Genomic DNA, 24,386 nt, shown 5'->3' on the forward strand with positions numbered 1-24,386 from the left:
CATTCACAACAGCTGTTTTCCTTCAGGATTTGTTTTATAATTCAATTACACAACGTATGGTCTCAGAACGTATAAGTATTTATTGGAAAATATACATCACTACAGAGCATTTACAACGACAAACAAACGCATTAACTACATGAACACAAAGGTGGTGATTATCAGGAATAGTTTCTAAAAACGAAGGCCACATCATGGTATGGTGTCAAACCCATGTGTGTATAAATACACAGGGTGTTGATCAACGCATCAAAGCCTGAGCAACATAACATATAAGATGGGTAAATTAAGGCTTCATGATACACGGCGGTAACGGTAAAACAAATTCACATTAACTACTTCCATTATTTACAGGATACGACCGCCTCCGTGGTCTAATGGTAGAGCGTCCGCCCGGAAGGTCCGGGGTTCGATCCCCAACCGCGTCATACCAAAAGACGTTAAAAGATGGTACTTGTTGTTACCCTGTCTGGCGCTCGGCGTTAAGGGGCTAAAGCAAGGTCTGGTCGGCTCGGAGTCAGTATACTGTGTCTGAGTGGGGTATTCATGTTAAACCGCGGCATGGTATCTCAGTGGGCTAGCACTATAAATCGACATCAGTCCGGACTAGTACAAGCAGCCACACAAACACACACACGCGTACATGCACGTCGCTATATAAGTGCAATAATCTTGGACGCGACGTTAAACCCCATTTCACCTCACCTCACCTCACCTATTTACAGGATACCAGTGTACATTGTCCCGGATATATTAATCTTGGTAAATGTATGCTGATTAGGTACTGCATGTATAAATAGAGTTAAATCTTTACAAAATAACACAAAAAGTAATTTATTAATGTCCCATTTGGTATTATTCCTACTTCTACATGGCAAAGAAGGCACAGCTGGCTACATAAAATCACAGCTTGTTTTTATAAATTATGAATAATAAATTGTGATTTTGTACGAATACGAAACATTTTCAACCTTCATCTTGTTTTATTTCTCCTCAAAACATATTCATGTTCAGACACTAAGGTATTATATTTATTTTTCTAATTTACTAGGGATAGTTTTGTTAACGTTTGAAAAACGAATAACGGTGAATCATAGATATACTGATGTTTCCAAGCTGCAAACGGGCTTAAAGTTTAAATTGGTAATGAATAAGATTCCGTTTAGTTTTGACATACTGTGGACATTATCAAGTTGCATACAAATATATACATGTACATAGTAATACAACCATCGCTGGACACTGAAGATGTCTCCGTTAACAGCAGTGTCCCATGGCTTACCAAATAAATACATGTAGTAAGTTCTTTACGTCATATTAGCGGTGACGCCGGGGTAGCCTAGTGGTTGAATAGTTGGCTCGTCACGCTGGAGCCACGAGTTCTACTCCCAATACGGGTACAATGTGTCTACCCATTATGTTCCCAGAAATGACATACTGGACTATTTCGTCAGAGGAACAAAGTTTGCCGTTTCCTTCGTGTCGGTGACCTGTTGTACTATTGCAGATAATGTTTTTATTCATATTTGACATACACATCAAACACTATTAATGACCGACATTGTTCAACAATATATATTTTAAGGATAAGTCTGGAGAGGAGTATCGTCTCCGACATTTAACACACATCACTAGTAGTTTTAGTTACTGAACGAAACGATAATATCGTTGGGCTTCCATATTACTAAATTACAACCGAACAGATTACTCATGATCCGTACTGTCGACAGTATGTTATGTGTAAGCTGGTGTGGATGTGGATGTGGATATACTTGGGTTGTGCAAGATCACAAAGCTGTGCTTTGCTTTGAGCATGATATATTTCCTTTTACCGTATGGTACTCGCATGTACCTACTATCATATATCTGTACGGCGATAAAAGAAACAATTCCAATTATTGAATGATATAGGAAATTGTTCCAAGTTTTCGCAGATAAATTGTTATATTTCTTGTCACCTACACCTTAACGTCCTATTCCATGATGATTACATTTTCTCAATATACTCAAAAATGAACAAAGTCGGACGAATTTGTTGGTATTTCAACAGTCGTCCCGACAGGTAGTTCAATCTCTTCTATGGTGCGTTCGCTCGAATGCTCACTGCCGGTTCTGTTCTTGGTAATAGCACGGTTAACAGTAAAATTGAGGTCAACATCATTAGTTACCAAGGCAACTTCTGGTCGGGTACGGGTAGCAGATCTTGTAGATCCTAGATCCTCCAAAATGTTCATATGTGCTGCCAATGTCATATACTCCTTGGAGGTTGGCGACCCTGTATGGTGGATAGAGGTTAGCGTCTTGTCCAGATCCTGCTGCAAACGAATATCTGTGCCACTTCCGCCTATACCGGAAGTAGCCGCTATTCCACTCCCTAAAGCATGTCCGACTGTCGTGAAGCTGTGACCGCTTGCCTTGGTGTTAGAGCGTCTGATTATTCCTCCTTTATTGTTAATATTAGCATAAAGAGCATCCAGGTCGGCTGGAGAGGCAAGAGTGTACGCCCTTGTGAGGCCACGGTTTTCGTACCCTTCCCTCACATAGCCTCCCGGGGAGGGCGCAGAGACGACGCTCATGTCACTCAAGACCCCGGTGTGGTGTGTAGAGACGGACTCCCATCCGCCGTCGGAGAGTTGGTCGGGGTAGTAGTTGTAGGCGTTACTCCACCGATGGTAGAAACGTCTGGGTAAACGGTGACCACCAAACACACGGTCGGACTTTCGGCTGAATTTTTTGGAGAGCCATTGTCTAAAGAAGAAAAACAGTGACATAAATAACATCATAATGTTCATAATTCAGTGTTGGTATTGATTACAGTTATAAAACTGGGAACGTGTTTGTAGAAAATATCCTCTGCACGTCCAAACCGGGTTCATACGTAATTTCCTACCATAATCCATTAGGGGCTGACCACGCGATTCCTTTTTGAAATTTCCATTCAAAAGAAACACTTTTAAAAAAAACACCAAACTAAAAATGTTATAGACATGTTAAGTTGTAAAGAGCCTTTGTTGGTGTGATATTTAACGGTCTATCCTTGACCCATTATACTTCAAGACCAATATCGAAAATCCAAAACATTATGGTAACTACGAAAAGAGCAGACCCTGGGAAGTAATCTCCTTACAGACAATGAAAGGCCATGTGGGCCAATGGGACAAATACTGAAAACAGAACGACACGCGCATACATTTAAGCTGGTCTAACGGTGCGCGGAAAACTTCCCCCCGTTCCAAGTACATTTTGGAGATCCTTATGGTATCAGCTCTGTGACAGGATACTAAAACCTAGAAACTGGTATATTTATTTATTTCAAGTGTTTCTCTGGGTACTTTCGATACGACCCTTATTCCAAACTTATCTGTTGTAACCCCCGGCTCTCCTACTGATATGGATAATCACTTTCTCACTCGCACGGTATTACTGTGTATATAGGAGGTACATAGAAAGTACGTTAGTTTGGACCCCGTTAATCTGGAAACCCGATCTTCCGAACGATCGTGTTGTGGTCGTGTTGGTATGTACAACGGAAATCGCGACGCATCCACGATTAGTTAATCCGGATATTTGTTAATTCGGACGCTTTTCCGGAACCCTATCGTCCGGGTTAACGACATTTGCAGTATTTCGAAAAAGATGACCTCATGCCACGATGACTGAGTGAGTGAGTGAGTATGGTTTTACACCGCTTTTAGAAATATTCCAGCAATTTCACGGCGGGGGACACCAGAAATGGGCTTCACACATTGTACCCATGTCGGGAATCGAACCCGGATCTTCGGCGTGACGAGCGAAAGCTTTAACCACTAGGCTACCCGACCGCCCCTACACGATGATGGAATATTCTCACAACATCAACATGCCAGTCACCCCCTTTTTCAAATGAAGTCGAATCGTGGATCTTTAAACGTATAGTAAGTACACCCGTAGGCGAGCAAACTCACGGAAAAGGTCTTCGTTTTGGCGCCCGTTTGGCTTTTCTTGCACATTACTATTGTAAATATCCAACAGTAGACATGTATGTAGCTCTTATGTTGAGTAGCTATACACATCTTCTAAAATATCAAATTATGTAAGCAGTGGCTTGCGTGTCCTTTACTAATGAATGTCTAGGCTTCTGTGAATATATATATATGTATACCTTTTCTCTGTATTACTAACCTGATACACTTGAATATAAGCGTGAGTGAGTGAGTGTGTTGGGTTTAACGCCGCATATAACATTATTCCAGTCATATCACGGCGTGTCAGCTTAATGTGGGATAAAGCCCGAAGTGATGCAGGTCTCAGACGTTTACCACTTCGGTGAAACCCACGAGCACAGGCATTGTGCGAACAAACGTAGAAATATAATCGGGGCGAACCGGAATTCGAACCCACGATCATAGGTTTCTAGCGTGTCCAAGGGACGTCACTCTGCGCAGCGAAATGCGGCGCCTTAGACGTCTGGGATATAAGAAGAAAACTGACCAGAATTGTGTTAAACCACGACTCATTCCTCACACATACATTACCTGCGTCTGACGAAGAAGGCCGAGAGCAGGACACAGAGCAGCATGAGGAACCCCGCAACACAAGCTGCGATCACTGCGGCCAGGGGGAACGAGCCTGGGGCAGAACGAAACAACTCTCAAAATCAGGGACTGGCATTGTTTGGAAAATGTAGCGCCATAAAATATACAAATTAATACCCCAAAAATAACATTCTTCGGTAAACGTGGTGGATATTCGTATAAACCTCAACCAAAATATCATGTCCCAGTAACACACACACACGCACGCGCACGCACGCGCACGCACACACACACACACACACGCACGCACGCATACATGCACTACACACTCACACCGCACAGACACGCACACACACTGCGCACACACATTTACATCACACTAAATACTGATTTCCACATGACCTACTTGAATCGTCACCGACGATTGCGCCTGGCTGCGTCGGCGTGGTGGAGACGTTGCTGTAGACGACACTGCTGGTGAGGGGCAGGTCTGTCGGGATGACGGGGGTTGGGGGGTTGATATCCCAAGGGCAGATGTAGTCGTTGTCAGATGCCGGAACGTTGGCGTACTTGACGCTATCTGAAGGACGTCGAGAAACAACACATATATATGCATATATATTTATAATGCAGGTGTGAGGTTGGTTGTTTTGTTTGTACACACCAGCTAAGATGGTTTATTTTCCCTGCGTTGTTTTATTGTACGTCGTTTATTTCTTAATTCTAGCAAATAGGAGACAGGCACCAACCGAACTGGCAATAAAACGGCTTCCTTGAGTCACAGCTTGTGTCCGACCACAACCAGGTGTTGCCTTCGTTGTAGAGATGGCCGCATGACGTCTCCTGGGCCACGTAGTTGTTGACGCGCCGGAACACGTCACTACCTACAAGAAGAAAAAGAAAGAGTCAGTAAATGAATGAGGGTTTCGCCTGTATGTTTACACGTCACATCCACGTGTTGATGGAAGCAGTGAGTGCGATTATGTAGCTGCTGGCATTTACAATTCTTTGTTTGTTTCTTGTTTAACGCCACACTAAGCTATATTCCAGCTATATGACGGCGGTCTGTAAATAATCGAGTCTGGAACAGACAATCCAGTCATTGACATCATGAGCATCGATCCACGCAATTGGGATACGATGACATGCATCAACTAAGTCAGCGAGCCTGACCACCCGATCCCGTTAGTCGCCTCTTACGACAAGCATAGACGCCTTTTACGGCAAGCTTGGGTTGCTGAAGACCTATTCTACCCCGGATCTTCACGGGTTTGGCATTTAGAAGTGATACTCACACGTGGTGGTGTTTTAAGGATGATCACTGCTTTTAATTAAGATTTGACACTTTATTATTGTTTGCGTTTGGAGGTATAAACTTAAAAACCGTGTGTATATTTACGCAAACTGTGCACACCTGTTTTGATGTTTATCACTCCATAAACGCAAAAAAACATTTTGACATTAATTCTTATAAACGAATTCGTCATCAATAATAATTCGGAAACGTCTTATTAAATCACTAACACAAAAACTGTAGACAACAGTGCGAAATCATTCAGCGCAAAACTGCAACACAAGTCCCGCGAATTGTTATCACCCAATCAAGAAACAGTGGACCGATAGTGGGCGTGGCGTAATCAATTTCATAAACGCAAAGATAATTGCTTGGTTAGGCGATCAAATGCCACGGAATAACATGCAATATATGTGTGTGTATATAGATATAGATATGGATACGGGATCGGGTGGTCAGGCTCGCTGACTTGGTTGATGCATGTCATCGTATCCCGATTGCGTGGATCGATGCTCATGATGTTAATCACTGGATTGTCTTGTCCAGACTCGATTACTTACAGAACGCCGTCATATAGCTGGAATACTGCTGAGTGCGGCGTTAAACAACAAACCAACACACACACACACACACACACACACACACACACACACACACACACACACACACACACACACACACACACACACACACACACACACACAAACATACAAACATACATACATACATACATACATACATACATACATATCCTGCCATGTTTTAGTAGTAAAACCAGGGGTTGTTATGATCACATAACATTACCTGGCTGGAGTGATTGAGAGTGTGAGTGAATTGTATTTATTATTCAAAAACAGAAAGTTCGACATCTTTGGAACAGTATTCCAGTCTCATTAGGGCGTGTCAGCTTAACGTGTGTGTGTGTGGTGGTGGTGGTGTGTGTGTGTGGGGGGGGGGGGGGGGGGGGGCAGATGGGAAACCCACGAGCACGGTTTGGTGCTGACAAACCTAGAAACGTTATCAGGGCGAAGTACCTGGCTGGAAGTCCCAGACGTGGTTGAAGGCCCCAATCCAGTAGTTCTTCTTCAGCTTGATGTAAGGGATGATCTCATACATGTCCACAAGCTCGCCCACAATCAAGAGGTCACCCCCTCGACGGCGGCAATCTGCACGCGCAGCAAACCACGTGACCCATGTCTGACCAACAAACACACACTGACCTCCCAGTGTCAGTGTACAGTCGGTCTTGTTTCCTGAAAACGTAGGAACGTATTAAAATAGATGGAGATTGAGATGTATTTCGGTTCAAAATAATTCTAAGAAAATGACTATGTTTTTACTGGGTGCACTCTCTCCTACATACGACCCATGGAGATTCGGATTAGAATATATATTTTCAGCAACCCATGCTTGTCTCCCCCGTGAAGATCCGGATTTGAATAGGTCTTCAGCAACCCATGCTTGTCGCAAGAGGCGACTAACGAGATCGGGTTCGAGTCATCGTTGATGTATGTCATCGTATCCCAATTGCGTGTATCGATGCACACTGGATTGTCTGGTACAGACTAGATTATTTGCAGACCGCCGTCATACAGATGGAATATTGCTGAGTGCGGCGTTAAACAACAAACAAACAATCAAACCCTCTTACATACATGGTTCCAATAAATGTACCAATCAATATTTAAGCATAATATGGACATTACTACGGAAGCGTAGTAGGGCCACGGTGAAATTGTTTTTTGTCTAAGTATCTCCTACGTAGGACTTATTATCTTCTACGTAGGACTTAGTATCTCATAAGTAGGACTTAGTATCTCATACGTAGGACTTAGTATCTCCTACGTAGGACTTAGTATGGCCTAGAATTACTATCTCCTACGTATGACTTAGTATGGACTAGAATAACTATCTCCTACGTAGGAGATACTTAGACAAAAAAAGTTTCACCGTGGCCCTACTACGCTTCCGTACGTTACTGACAGATAAATTTTCAGGGTATTTTTTTAGTTAACTCTTCTTTGAAACGTTAAATATTTACAAGCGGAAAAAGGTTATGGAAGAACAATGAAAATAGGCGTGACGTGGTTGATATTCCTCGTTTGAGTGAGTGAGTGAGTTGGGTTTAACGCCGCTTTTAACATTATTCCAGTTATATCACGACGTGTCAGCTTGATGTGGGAGGAAAGCCCGCAGTGATGCAGGTCTCGGACGTTTACTACTTCGGCGAAACCCACGAGCACGGGTATGGTGCTGACAAACCTAGAAACATAATCGGGGCGAACCCACAATCATAGGTTTCTGGCGTGCCCAAGGGACGCAACTCTGCACAGCGAATCGCGGCGCCTTAGACGACTGGGCCACCCGTGCTCCCTCCTCGTTTGAGGTTTTAAAGAATAAGACTGTTGAAAGTCATAAGTCAGCCATGTCGTTAGTAACTCTGCGGCTTCTGAGTGCAACTTAAGACATAAAATACTGACACAATGACAGAATACTGTGGCAAGTGTTAACAGTCATCAAAGATGACTGCTCAAACAGAGTTGATTGTAGTAGTAGCAACAGCGTCGACACTGACCTAGGTTACACAGGTAGTAGTTCCGAGTGAAGCAGGACTGGCTAGACAGCTCCCGGATCGTCGTTGTGTCGAGGTTGACGCGGGCACACAACGTTTCCGTCTGAGACAACGCTTCTGAACTCTTTAACACAATAGCTGTACCTGTTGAAAAAAATAACTTTGATCTGTCACTGACATTATCTTAAACATCTGATCCGATAACTTGCTGCAATGCCAACAAACTATACATTAAATTCTATGTTTGACATCAGGTTTTTCTGCTAACGGAAGGACTTCAATTGTCACAGACTAAAACGCCAAAAATACCTGCCCTATACCCGAAGACAGGTGTACGATATATATACAGTGATTCCCTTTATAAAAATAACCATTGTGGGAATTCGAGTCCTTGTTGGAATTCGAGTCGTTCCCGTAAAAAGGCCACTAAATCTGAAATCGGGGGGTCATTCTCTGTGACATAGAATTGAACGTGTGTCATCGTGCCAATATGCATCTTCCCGAGGCAAGAGAGTTAACTGACTCTGAAAGTCCAGTTTTCATCCTTGCCGAAAAAGGCTGGTATTCCTGGGCTCGATCGTAGCGCCACCAGTGGCTGTTATGAGTTATGTCCCTTCTAAGCCTCTCCCCTCTCGTATCACTTTCATTTGCTTCAAAGAAAACGGCGGCGCCCAGCCAAGACGATCTGATCGATAATCAAGATCCATATTGTGATAAAACGGGTCTTACATCGCAAAGTGCATCAAATCACATCAGCACCTTGATTAAAAACATGGAAAGATTTGGAAAATAGCTGTTGACAACAAAGCGGTGCACATGCTTTGCAAAACCTGCAATCGACCGACATCTGCATGACAGTTTACGAACCGGATTTCGATTTCGTTGCGCGATTGTGATTGGACTATGACTCGTTAGTCCAGCCAAAACGTTACTCCATAATACTTGCCTAGTTCGACAAGGGTGGAAACTTGACTTATATAGTCAGTTAACTAAAGATGGCCAACATGGGTCGTTGTTCTTGGCACTGGTTTGTCTATTGATCTATTCACGGGCCGGCGTGATATAGCTAGGATATTGCTGACATTCACACCCTCACTTTAACAATCACTTACTTTGTAATATGATTACCATAACAAAAGCTTATGCAAGAGTTCCAAGGAGTGTCAGTGTGTCGCTGTCAGTGTGTCACTGTCAGTGTGTCGCTGTCAGTGTGTCACAGTGTGGTATAATCCCAATGGGGATACCGGGAATTACTCCCCAGCAACAGCTGCTGGCCGTGAGAGTCGACTCAAGGATCGGGTGGTCAGGCTCGGTGACTTCGTTGATTGCATGTCATCGCACCTCGGCGGCGTTGATCGTTGCTCATAATATCAATCACTGGATTGTCTTGTCCAGATTTGATACTTTACAAGCCGCCTTCGCATAGCTGAAATAGTGCGGCGTTAAACAACAAACAAACCAACCATGTAATATAAGAAACACTGATAGAATAAACTTACCGAACCTCGGGAAAGATGAGAATACTGACAGCCATTCTGAAGGCCCCCGGGTGTAGTTCCTGTTGGGACAGTCGCCGATGACGCGGGCATCGAACTGATAGCTACACCAGCAACATGGGTGTTTTCTCCCCTTCTTGTGCTACATCAGCAAAAATGTATTTTTTTATCCATATATAGTTCTACATCAGCCATAAAGTAAAATATTATCTATATAGTTCGACATCAGCAATATTATGTATATAGTTCGACATCAGCAATAAAGTAAATTATTATCTATATAGTTCTACATCAGCAATAAAGTAAATTATTATCTATATGGTTCGACATCAGCCAAAAAGTAAATTATTATCTATATAGTTTTACATTAGTAATAAAGTAAAGTATTATCCATATAGTTCTACATCAGTTATAAAGAAAATGTGTATGCACATAGTTCTACACCAGCAATAACGTAAAGTATTATCAATATAGTTAAACATCAGCAATAAAGTAAAGTATTATCTATATAGTTCTACACCAGCAACAAAGTAAATTATTATCCAGTTAGTTCTACATCAGCAATAAAGTAAAGTATTATCCATTTAGTTCTACATCAACAATAAAGTAAAGTATTATCCATTTAGTTCTACATCAACAATAAAGTAAAGTATTATCCATTTAGTTCTACATCAACAATAAAGTAAAGTATTATCCATATAGTTCTACACCAGCAATAAAGTAAAGTATTATCCATATAGTTCTACATCAACAATAAAGTAAAGTATTATCCATTTAGTTCTACACCAGCAATAAAGTAAAGTATTATCCAGTTAGTTCTACATCAGCAATAAAGTAAAGTATTTTCCATTTAGTTCTACATCAACAATAAAGTAAAGTATTATCCAGTTAGTTCTACATCAACAATAAAGTAAAGTATTATCCATTTAGTTCTACATCAACAATAAAGTAAAGTATTATCCATATAGTTCTACATCAACAATAAAGTAAATTATTGTCCAGTTAGTTCTACATCAGCAATAAAGTAAATTATTATCCAGTTAGTTCTACATCAACAATAAAGTAAAATATTATCCATATAGTTAAACACCAGCAATAAAGTCAAGAATTATCCATTTAGTTCTACATCAACAATAAAGTAAAGTATTATCCATATAGTTCTACATCAGTAATAAAGTAAAGTATTATCCATTTAGTTCTACATCAACAATAAAGTAAAGTATTATCCATATAGTTCTACACCAGCAATAAAGTAAATTATTATCCAGTTAGTTCTACATCAGCAATAAAGAAAATGTGTATCCACATAGTTCTACACCCGCAATAAAGTAAAGTATTATCCATTTAGTTCTACATCAACAATAAAGTAAAGTATTATCCATATAGTTCTACACCCGCAATAAAGTAAAGTATTATCTATATAGTTCTACACCAACAATAAAGTAAAGTATTATCCATTTAGTTCTACATCAACAATAAAGTAAAGTATTATCCATTTAGTTCTACATCAACAATAAAGTAAAGTATTATCCATATAGTTCTACACCAGCAATAAAGTAAAGTATTATCCATATAGTTCTACATCAACAATAAAGTAAAGTATTATCCATTTAGTTCTACACCAGCAATAAAGTAAAGTATTATCCAGTTAGTTCTACATCAGCAATAAAGTAAAGTATTTTCCATTTAGTTCTACATCAACAATAAAGTAAAGTATTATCCAGTTAGTTCTACATCAACAATAAAGTAAAGTATTATCCATTTAGTTCTACATCAACAATAAAGTAAAGTATTATCCATATAGTTCTACATCAACAATAAAGTAAATTATTGTCCAGTTAGTTCTACATCAGCAATAAAGTAAATTATTATCCAGTTAGTTCTACATCAACAATAAAGTAAAATATTATCCATATAGTTAAACACCAGCAATAAAGTCAAGAATTATCCATTTAGTTCTACATCAACAATAAAGTAAAGTATTATCCATATAGTTCTACATCAGTAATAAAGTAAAGTATTATCCATTTAGTTCTACATCAACAATAAAGTAAAGTATTATCCATATAGTTCTACACCAGCAATAAAGTAAATTATTATCCAGTTAGTTCTACATCAGCAATAAAGAAAATGTGTATCCACATAGTTCTACACCCGCAATAAAGTAAAGTATTATCCATTTAGTTCTACATCAACAATAAAGTAAAGTATTATCCATATAGTTCTACACCAGCAATAAAGTAAATTATTATCCAGTTAGTTCTACATCAGTAATAAAGTAAAGTATTATCCATTTAGTTCTACATCAGAAATAAAGTAAAGTATTATCCATATAGTTCTACACCAGCAATAAAGTAAATTATTATCCATTTAGTTCTACATCAACAATAAAGTAAAGTATTATCCATTTAGTTCTACATCAGTAATAAAGTAAAGTATTATCCATTTAGTTCTACATCAGTAATAACGTAAAGTAGTATCCATATAGTTAAACATCAGCAATAAAGTAAAGTGTTATCCATATAGTTCTACACCAGCAATAAAATAAATTATTATCCAGTTAGTTCTACATCAGTAATAAAGTAAAATATTATCCATATAGTTCTACATCAGCAATAAAGTAAATTATTATCCATTTAGTTCTACATCAGAAATAAAGTAAAGTATTATCCATTTAGTTCTACATCAGTAACAAAGTAAAGTATTATCCATTTAGTTCTACATCAACAATAAAGTAAAGTATTATCTATATAGTTCTACATCAACAATAAAGTAAAGTATTATCCATATAGTTCTACACCAGCAATAAAATAAATCATTATCCATTTAGTTCTACATCAGTAATTAAGTAAAGTATTATCCATATAGTTCTACATCAGCAATAAAGTAAATTATTATCCATTTAGTTCTACATCAACAATAAAGTAAAGTATTATCCATTTAGTTCTACATCAGCAAGAAAATAAGATATTATCCATTTAGTTCTACATCAACAATAACGTAATTTATTATAGATATGGTTCTACATCAGCCATAAAGAATTTTTTTATCAATATGGTTCAAAATCAGAACATTAACACAAAGCCATACGACGTGTACTGGTTCCACGTGTTGGATGACACTGCTGACGTAATGTAACGTAATGTAACGTAAAATATAGTAACGTCGCAGGAAAAGTTGACGTTACACTCTCGCTGGTCTTCTCTCCAGCTGTTTCAGCTTATCGTGCTCTCGCGAATCAGTAAACTTTGCTCCACTATTCCATTATTCCATTATTCTGTCTTCAATATTTGACAAATTCTTAACTGGGAGTGGAACAAGAGCGGGGTTGGGGGGGGGGGGGGGGGGGGGGGGGGATTAATAGCCTCCCCTGTCATACATATGCTGGCTCTCGGTTAGTATAAAGCAGTCGAACAACACTTTTACCCGATTAAAGGTAACTAGACTGACCTCTATAACTGAGAAGGGCGCTCCCTCCTGTCTGCATATACTGACGCAGTAGTCCACGCTGAGGTGGTTGCTGCACACGTCAAATGACGGCACCGTCAACGCCGAGTAGTTTTGTGTGCACGCCAACAACGGGTTCAGATACGATCCTGAAAATCAGAATTTGGCATCAATATAGTTCAAATGTATCTCCGTTATTTCTGAGCAGGCGTAATAAAAAAAATTCGCGTTCGCCTTAAAAATAGTTTAAAAGCAAGAGTGAGTGAGTGAGTATGGTTTTACGCCGTATTAGCAATATTCCACCAATATCACGGCGGTGGACACTAGAAATGGGCTTCACACATTGTACCCATGTCGGGAATCAAACCCGGGTCTTCGGCGTAACGAGCGAAGGCTTTAACCACTAGGCTACCCGACCGCCCCTTTAAAAAGCAAGACATGTAGTACAAAATGGTATATCTAAAAGTAAAACAGATTCAGGATCCTATTAATTCTGGTTTATAGCATACTGCTACATGCAATGAACCAGAAGTTGTTATCCGGGAAGTAGTACGTCAATCAAACAGTCCTTTCAGTTCACCGTGTAGCTCCTACCCAATATCGTTCAAGGCAAAAACATCTCACCATTGACCCACGTCCACTGGGGGCTCCACACACTGGTAGCGCCGATCCAGAAGTCCAGCTTTCCTCCTGTGTCAGGTGTAGAGAGGAGGCACTGCTTCAACCCCGACCCTGCCCCGAGTTGGCCTTCGTCTATCCGGTACAAGGTGCCGCCCTCCCGCTCACATATACTCGCAGCCTCCACCCAGTGTTTGGCGTCATTGCGATAGGACAGGCACTTCCGCGCACCCGGAAGCTGTATGACGTTTTCTGCATCATCGCATGGGTCGGCAGATCCTAACAACAAAATATAAACTGATAATGTTGACCATTTTTATTCCACATCACACGTGTATGAGGGGTCTTTCGGTTGTCACACAACTGGAAACCTTGTGAGAAGTGGATTGCTTGTGGATATAGAACATAACACGTGCATGTTCTCTATCGCGTTATGGCAGTTACATCACATCTGATTTTATCCTGGATTGTCCATCTTGTGTGTTACTGGACCAGGATTGGTGGCAGCAAGGACACATTTGAATGGATTCCACGATCTCGACAATCTCGCTACTTTGCCTTTTTGACTGAGTGTACATCTATAGAATGGACAGTAGCTCTTTTTTAGGGTGTCGAAGAAAACTATATTTTGGTAATTATCATTCAGACTTTGGATACAAGAAAAGTAATCATATCGTGCAGACTAATGAAACAATAACAGAGCAGTAGATAATTGATGACAGTTGTATGTGAGCAGTTAGTGAAGCTGCATACCGTCGTGTTGCTTTATAGAGACAGGTATTTGTACAAAGTATAAAGCACTGTCATGAACATACACACTGGCATCCCATCAATCGTGGCAATTGGTGCCAAACAGAACTTTGCACTAATGGCAGACACAGTTACAAATTGTTGAGCTCCCATTGCCATGACCATTGTCATTTTCGTGTAACATCTTCCTGTTGTGACCAATCTTGTCCTGTTTACAATATGTCATCACTCATAAAGTGTTCAGATGTGTGCACTCTTGTCCTATGTCATCACTCACCAAGTGTTCAGATGTGTCCGCCCTTGTCCTGTGTCATCACTCACCAAGTGTTCAGATGTGTCCACTCTTGTCCTATGTCATCACTCACGAAGTGTTCAGATGTGTCAGCTCTTGTCCTATGTCATCGACCACCAAGTCTTCAGATGTGTCCGCCCTTGTCCTATGTCATCACTCACCAAGTCTTCAGATGTGTCCGCTCTTGGCCTATGTCATCACCCACCAAGTGTTCAGATGTGTCCGCCCTTGTCCTATGTCATCACCCACCAAGTGTTCAGATGTGTCCGCTCTTGACCTATGTCTTCACTCACCAAGTCTTCAGATGTGTCCACTCTTGTCCTATGTCATCACTCACGAAGTGTTCAGATGTGTCCGCTCTTGTACTATGTCATCACCCACCAAGTCTTCAGATGTGTCCGCTCTTGACCTATGTCATCACTCACCAAGTGTTCAGATGTGGCCATCCTTGTCCTATGTCATCACCCACCAAGTGTTCAGATGTGTCCGCCCTTGTCCTATGTCATCACCCAACAAGTGTTCAGATGTGTCCGCTCTTGACTTATGTCTTCACCCACCAAGTGTTCAGATGTGTGCACTCTTGACCTATGTCATCTCTCATCAGGTGTTCATATGTGTCCGCCCTTGTCCTATGTCATCACCCACCAAGTGTTCAGATGTGTCCACTCTTGACCTATGTCATCACCCACCAAGTGTTCAGATGTGTCCACTCTTGTCCTATGTTATCACCCACCAAGTGTTCAGATGTGTCCACTCTTGTCCTATGTCATCACTCACCAAGTGTTCAGATGTGTCCGCTCTTGTCCTATGTCATCACCCACCAAGTGTTCAGATGTGTCCACTCTTGTCCTGTGTCATCACTCACCAAGTGTTCAGATGTGTCCACTCTTGACCTATGTCATCACCCACCAAGTGTTCAGATGTGTCCACTCTTGTCCTATGTCATCACCCACCAAGAGTTCAGATGTGTCCGCTCTTGTCCTATGTCATCACTCACCAAGTGTTCAGATGTGTGCACTCTTGTCCTATGTCATCACCCACCAAGTGTTCAGATGTGTCCGCCTTGTCCTATGTCATGACCCACCAAGTGTTCAGATGTGTCCGCTCTTGGCCTATGTCATCACCCACCAAGTGTTCAGATGTGTCCGCTCTTCTCCTATGTCATCACCCACCAAGTGTTCAGATGTGTGCACTCTTGTCCTATGTCTTCACTCACCAAGAGTTCAGATGTGTCAACTCTTGACCTATGTCATCACCCATCAAGTGTTCAGATGTGTCCACTCTTGTCCTATGTCATCACCCACCAAGAGTTCAGATGTGTCCGCTCTTGTCCTATGTCATCACTCACCAAGTGTTCAGATGTGTGCACTCTTGTCCTATGTCATCACCCACCAAGTGTTCAGATGTGTCCGCCTTGTCCTATGTCATGACCCACCAAGTGTTCAGATGTGTCCGCTCTTGTCCTATGTCATCACCCACCAAGTGTTCAGATGTGTCCGCTCTTCTCCTATGTCATCACCCACCAAGTGTTCAGATGTGTGCACTCTTGTCCTATGTCTTCACTCACCAAGAGTTCAGATGTGTCAACTCTTGACCTATGTCATCACCCATCAAGTGTTGAGATGTGTCAACTCTTGACCTATGTCATCACTCATATCATATCATCAATCATAAGGAAAATAAACCTTCCAGCTAAGCATTCGGGCAAAAGAAGGAATACGCCCATGCGTGATGGTGGCTAAATATGAAACGAAGAAGGAATAGCTGTCCGATGATGATGCATTTGATACGGGTATCATAGATGTGTTTTCGACCATACGTTTGCAGTGTGTCAGCGACTGTTTGCAGCCTTGTACCGTTTTAATAACGGTTGTAGTTTATTGGTCAAATCTAATTTTTAAGTAAATATCATGTTTTGCCCGGCAGTTTTTAAGGCTACCACATGTAAGCGACAAAACTCTAAACACCCACTAAAAATATCTGCCAAATGAAGAGTGAACTGTAATCCCCAAAATAATCACAGGCAATTTTCTATGAATTACTGTGAAGTAGTGATGATACCAGGTGATCGCGAAAAGGTGAAATGATAACGTGTAATATTGTATTGTATCAGATGTAAATTTCATGATGTATAAAAAAGGTAAACCAACATTAAGAATATTCAAACACATTTCATCACAAGTGGCATCAATTTCATTCAAATGCCAAAAGCAGAGCGAACTGTGATTCCAAAAATAATCACAGGCAATTTTCTATGAATTACTGTGAAGTAGTGATGATACCAGGTGATCGCGAAAAGGTGAAAAGATAACATATAAAATTGTATTTGATCAGATGTAAATTTCACTATGTATAAACGGTAAACCAACATTAAGAATATTCAAAGACATCTCATCACAAGTGGCATCAATTTCATTCAAATGAAACCCTAAATAATGCTATATCGTCTGTGAACCCCGATAAAGTCCATCCTACTCCAAATGTGTCAATATATTGGTGACTCTAACACATACCTAGACAAGTACACTCAGTGAGAGGAAGTTTGTCTTCAGGGCGTCAAGTGTTAGCCTAACATGATTCTTCCGCCATGACAGTGGCCTTCATCCTCACGTGGCTGGTCATCAAACACCTGTCTGTATAGGCCTAGGGGCAGGGGGCAGTCACGACCGGTTTATGAACGCGGACACGATAATGCGTCGCAAGAAATCTCAAGTTGATCTCACCAAATTTGAAGAATTTCCCACCCTCGTGAATAGAGGGACAAATATCACTTACAGTGCATCTTCAAATGGGCATTAGGAAAACACACTGTATAACCCACTACCGATTCTGCTAGCACCACTTGAACACCACGGAGATGAAGACATTCGAGTAGACACAATTAGTGTACATTAAGTCTCTGGGTGTGGTTGCAACACCAGAGAGATTACAATGCGTGATTAGAGTGAAGTCCGTGATTGGCTCAGCAATGATCACCTTTACCTGGCTTCCTCTCCCAACAGCATTAGTCTACTGTGGTTTCGTTAAGCCATTATGAACTGAACAATTATCTTCAGTCAATCTGTCAAATTAATGGAGAGTTTTTTCAGTCCATTTGCAAAATGGCTGAAATATTTAGTCAAATTAATGGAAAGATTTTCAGTCCATTTGCAAAATGGCTGAAATATTTAGTCAAATTAATGGAAAGATTTTCAGTCCATTTGCAAAATGGCTGAAATATGTAGTCAAATTAATGGAGAGAGTTTTCAGTCCATTTGCAAAATGGCTGAAATATTTAGTCATTTTGTAAATAGGTTGGAATGAAAACATCTTATGTTTATATTGCGTTTACCTTCCTGAAAAATGTCGTGTTTGTGCCATCCTTTCTGACACGTAAATTACAATTTCTCACAACTTCTTGTCTACCAGTCAGGAAGAACACTATCCCCGTTATCAATACAATTTGTAATTTGTGTAATCAAAATGAAGTTGGTGACGAGTTTCTTCACAATTTAAAACACGAATTTTGTTTGTATATCCCAAGACACATAATGTTTAATGTGCTGTTTACACGATTACGACTTTGCCATTGGTCGAGGGGTCGGTCCATGACCAAGACACTGGCGTTCACAACGTATGAACGACACAGTATATTCTGGAAAGTACGGAAACACTGACGGACTACTTACGTTTACCAATGGAAATTCCTGGCAATTCCCTTGCACGAATAAACACAGAAGTGTTGTTTCTGAGCATTTGCTTTTATTTTGAATTCAGCGTTTGTGCATAACGGTTCATTGACAACGTCGGAAATCTCTCAATCACTTCGGATATTTCGATGTCTTGTACTTTAAACTTTAAGTAAATGTACAACGACGCGCTGTCGCTGTGGCTTACGGAGGTAGTCCTGACTCGACATTTCTCATCTCATGATGATATTATTTAAATCTATTTGTTGTAACGAAACAGCAATTTCATCATACACACGCTCATATCACCTCACGTTTTGGGGAACTACATTGTATTTATTGTCGCGAAGAAGCTGTTTATTGCATGGCTATAGTTGTAAATATGAAATCACCGGTGGGGCGGGATACTCTCACCTTTTCGCGAACACCTGGTATCATCTCTATTTGATAGTGAAGAAAAAACAAACGCGTATGATTTAGTCCGAATCTTACAATCGAGCTGCTTTTACGGACCTTCCCTATTATTATGGAAAGGGTTTTGCGCTTTTATTCACTTGTGTACTTGTGTACAGATCTCTTGAGGTATAAAATAGAAATATAAAATAACAAGAATTGACTTTCATTTGTGTGAAATCTGGAGGATGAACCTTCATTGAGTAAGGACCAAACATTGTATGGGCGTCCTCTCAAGCTCCGACGTTCAGTATAGTTTGACCTTCACCCTATGAAGGTCTCTGTTTTCAGAATTGAAATGTTGGTAGACAAAATTGAAAACATTTCTGTCGGTGCCCGAAATAAAGGCGACCAAGCTCTTTCCATTATCATAAACGTTTGTTTATGCTTCATCGACAAATAGAGATGAAACCAGGTGTTCGCGAAAAGATCAGCGTATCCTGCCTCACCTGTGGCGCCCGTCACAAATACATGCAAAGGCAAGTCAAGTTTTAACCTGAAACGTCAACGCCAGGCCAGAGAATAGGCAGTCTCGAGTAGCTGCAGAAACAGATATACAGTGTAAAAAATCAGACACTGGCTTTTCAGTAGGATCATATTTAAGAAATTGTTTCTTGTGAACGAGTGGACTGGAACATTACAATAGAAGGTAAATATTCATCGAAAGGAAGGGTATGTTCAACACACGAATGTGTGCGTGCGTGCGTGCGTGCGTGCGTGCGTGTGCCCGCGTGTGTGTATTTCATTCAACGTTGAATGTTCTGGAAACCAGGAACAGACTAGATATGTAAAGAAACAGACCGAAATATATTCAAACAATGATTTCACATGTGATACATATTGCTCATGACATAATCATTTGTCACGTTATTTTACGCGCTTAACTAATTATGCAGGATGGAATACTTGGGGTTTTTTAAATTATATCAGTGAATGTATCTACAAACTACTGGCGGCTCGGGCTATTTGTTAACTGTCGGTGTTGTACTTTATACCATTGTCTGCTTCCGTCACACGTCAAACATGGCCTACCCGCCGTGAACACAGAAGAGACATTTACTCTGTTGGTTGTTCGTGTCCGCCAGTGCTGGATAACACACAATACGGCGACTAACAACTGTCGCCCCTCTGTCAACGTGTCTGACTGTTGGCATGAAACTGTTCTCAATGGAATAGTCCTCCTTGGTATTCAATTTACCAGACTGTTTTGCTGAATGAAATTTAGTACTAAATGAAATTGTGTACACATTCTTTGAGGTATAAAATAGGGTTGTTCAAATTATAAGGCTTGACTTTCACTTTGTATTTTCACTTTGCTATATTCTTTTAAGAATTGACTCCCACTTTGTGTGAATTCACTGGAGTGTGAAACCTTCGTAGGTTGAGGGCCAAATTGAATGAACGTGGGAGCTTTCGAATGTTTGGTCCTCACTCAATGAAAGTTCATACCCCAATGAAATCACGCAAAGTGACAGTTAAACTATTGATGTGGATAGATGTGAGAATGGGTAAGAAAACTCAATAAATGTGATTCCCTTAATGTATTCACAAACTACGAAAATGTGTAGCATGTAATATTTGACTTTACACATCTCTGAAGTCTCTGAAGAGGTCGAAGACATCCGGTAGAATCAAAGTCTTTAAATACTAGACTGTCTGCTATTAGGTATTGTTCGACTGCTAACTAGAAGAAAGTACGTATTTGCAGTATATTGTATTTTGAAAACTCCTAGCTACACACCGATCACAGAAACTAACGGGATTGACGCCAAGTACCGTTAAGGCATTGATGTCTCGCCACGATCCGCAACGGAGAACTGACTCAACAATGATTAACAGTAAGATGACGGAAACGTGTGTATCCATTAGTTTCAGATAAAACATTAAGTTATTCACGTATCTGTATCCCTAAAGCTATAACGGTTTCAAATCCTGGATGTTCAAAGTTCAATAACTCCGTGGGCTTTAGTATTTTCGACATTAGGTATTCGCGTGAGGGCTGAAAACAGTTGAATCTCCAAAACACATCTACATATTTACATGGTATGGAATATCATATACGTAAAGCATCATTTATATTGCGAAAAGATATATATATTTCTATCACTCATTGAGTCATTTCATTACATTACCCAAAGGACAAATTAAATCTTATTTTGAATAAACTTACCTTGACATGCGACACAGCATATCGCGGCGATGCTTATAAGAATATATTGTAATAAGTAAAAAGCCTTCGTTTCGGTCATTTTCCCGCTCCGCCGTGCATGGCCGCGAGTCAGCGAGGTACAGCCGGACAGACGAGATGTCGAGGAAAGTAAGGATGTTTACCCAGGGGGCTTCCAGAGTTTTCTTGTTTGAGGGGTGGCAATTATACCGGGGTGTATATGCAAGGATGGTAAATATAAAACAGGGAATTTTTCCTTACAACGAAACGAAATCCGGATCGTGGTTGTGAAATGTTGCGGGGTTTGTCGGAATGATCATCAGAGGCAAATTAACGCCAGACCAGTTTTTGTGAAGACGGATGGATTGTGTCTTTGGGGTGATGAGAGCTGTGTTGAGGGTTTGTGTTGGACTTGTGTTTGTTTGTCTTGGTTATGTAGAAAGGTAAAGTCTCATCTCGGTGTTTGTGCGTGGTACTTGGCGGTCGTGATCACACAAAGGAACAGGTGCTTGACAATGGCCGAATGACGAGAGCACATATTGCCATCATAGCGTCATGTCGCTGACAACAAACATGGACGCAGACATTGTCTTCATGGTAGTCCTCGCAAAGGTCCTGAAAACTTATAACTGAGCAATGCGTACAGAGAAATATACTTACATCGCCATATTTACATTGATATTAACGTCATGAATTACTTTAAACGTTATGTAACGGCGTAATAGGTTGACAGAATAAAGGCTATTTTTTATATTGGCACATCGCCCGACTTCGAATTCAAGAGAAATCATGCAGTACTTTCATTAAAACGGATAATTAACAATTAATACGAGGTCAAAGTATGCATTCTGAAATTTACGACTGGCCAATCAATCGAATTTGTTATTTTGGCTTGAGTTTAGTCGGACACTATTAGTAGTAGTTCTAGTAGTAGTAGTAGTAGTAGTAGTAGTAGTAGTAGTAGTAGTAGTATAATCATCATAATGATGCTGGATATCATGATCCAAACGCTGACAGAATTTATTACCCCGGTCAGTGGATCGGTGTGCACTCGATATTCATTCCCTGGGGAGTATACCACCCTAAGCTGCCCAAGAGGCGTTAGAAGGTTAACGGACCCATCACCAGCACTTCCTACCGGGTACCCATTCACTGCTTGGTGAACAGAGGCATATTTCGAAAAAAGTCATTTGCCCAAGAAGACACCACATGTGCTTCATTGGGCAACTTCAATTCTCCTTGAGCGAAATAGGTCTCACGTACAAGTTTTCACAGTACTGACGGGACTATTCTTCGCAAGCTTGCTGAAAATTATAAATATGTAGAAAAAATATAAACAGTAATTCAAGGAAGATAAAATGTATTCACATAAATTAATTCTGAAATCTAAATGAGATAACTTTTCTCACTGGGCGTGAAAACGATTCTGTTTAAATTAACAACTTTAGGTAACCTTATGACATAAAAATTCTGTTTTTCCCCAATTCACCTTATTTCAACTGCGCCAAAGTTTGCACAAACCCACCGTGACGAAATACAAAGATAGCCTCATGCTTGCATATAACCCGTGCTGCCATTTTCGAGGTGATATTCCGCTGAGTAAATATCACTGAGGGAGGGGTAAACTAATTTAACGCCATGTCCATTGAGAAGGTGTTTGTTGGACCTTCGTGTGTTTGCGGGACAAGCAGATTATGCGTCAGTCAGTGGTGACCGTCATCTCAACGTAGATGTAGCAAGCCCCTGTCAGTGCAGTCAGGTTGATGCGCAAATACAGAAATAATAATAAATATAAAACTACTCGGATTCAAGATGAATAGGTTTATTATGAAGATGAGTGTTTTCTATGGTAGACATGTTGAGGACGTTTCCAAATTTGGTGTAGTGATGACAAAATGATGTCCGATGCAATAGCCTATATTGACTTGTACCATATGTACTCGTGTGTTTCCGGTGACTAATTGACTTGCACTTGAATGTGTTTGTGACGGGTAACCAGGGTACCACCTTTTCGTGACCACCTGCTATATTTACTATTTCATAGTGATTTGGCCCGCTGACTTGGTTGATGCATGTCATCGATTTCAATTTCGTGGATCGATGCTCATGATGTTACTCACTGGATTGTCTGTCCAGACTCGATATTTACAGACCGCCGTCATAAAGTTGGAATATTGCTGAGTGCGGCGTTAAAGAACAAACCAACCAAACATTCATAGTGATTCATAAACACATGTTCACGATACAGTCGGAATCGTAGAATGGACTTCTTTCTCGTGATTATGGAAATGAATTCGAAATGAATACACTGAAACACGCTACAAACATGTATTACTGCCTTGATAGTGTCTTCACATTCACTCTCCCGTTATTTTCATCCAGGGTCGCGTGTCCAGTGGTTTCATACGCCAAAACTCGGTAAAACGACATCTTCAGCAACCACTTCCGTGGTGGTTTGTTCGAATTCTCGAATTCACCACACACGAAACAGAACTGTTACCTGTTTTCTGTGTAGTTTGTCTTCATTCTAGAAACTGCCCCCGCCCCCAGAAACCACTCATGAAAGTGTAAGACCGAGACCAAAATTATCACCATTATGATATTTTCAAAATATATCTATAATATATAGTTTATATATATGAGGGGTGTTCTCAGTGTTCTCTGTAAAATTCTTTTCACAAGAAACCGTCTACCATACAAACCACTCATGAAATTCGTTTGTTTAACGCCGCACTCAGCAATATTTAAAAAATATGACGGCGGTCTGTAAATAATCGAGTCTGGGCCAGACAATCCAGTGATTGACATCATGACCATCGATCCACGCAATTGGGATCGATGACATGCATGAACCATGACCACCGTCGGCGTTAAACAACAAATAAAACTAAGGGACACAGCTCTTTACAATATATTGCAACGCTTCAGACCACGAGCATCCAGCGTCTTCTCAGTTATAACTGTTTTCTACATGTGTCATTTCTCCACTAACAGAGCGATGGGGTGGCCTAGTGGTTAAAGCGTCCGCTCGTAACGCCGGAGGCCCGGGTTCCATTCCCCATATGGGTACAATGTGTAAATGTATGTTGTCCCCCGCCGTGCTATTGCTGGAATA

General features: G+C 40.6%; 1 protein-coding gene across 1 annotated transcript; it reads right to left on the bottom strand.

Annotated features, from left to right (window-relative positions):
- Positions 1 to 604: 604 nt before the first annotated feature.
- Positions 605 to 21,431, bottom strand: LOC124128019. Its single transcript, XM_048401097.1, has 10 exons — positions 21,275 to 21,431; positions 13,948 to 14,220; positions 13,327 to 13,472; positions 9,880 to 10,018; positions 8,384 to 8,524; positions 6,843 to 7,061; positions 5,264 to 5,398; positions 4,921 to 5,094; positions 4,515 to 4,608; positions 605 to 2,748 (listed from the first exon to the last, which is right to left on the bottom strand). Exons 1-10 carry the CDS (start codon positions 21,351 to 21,353, stop codon positions 2,007 to 2,009), a joined length of 2,142 nt encoding a protein of 713 aa, XP_048257054.1. The 5' UTR covers positions 21,354 to 21,431; the 3' UTR covers positions 605 to 2,006.
- Positions 21,432 to 24,386: the final 2,955 nt, after the last annotated feature.

This window comes from Haliotis rufescens, unplaced genomic scaffold (assembly GCF_023055435.1).
Source record: "Haliotis rufescens isolate VD_foot unplaced genomic scaffold, xgHalRufe1.0.p SCAF_21, whole genome shotgun sequence".
In the NCBI taxonomy this organism is placed as follows: Eukaryota; Metazoa; Mollusca; class Gastropoda; order Lepetellida; family Haliotidae; genus Haliotis; species Haliotis rufescens.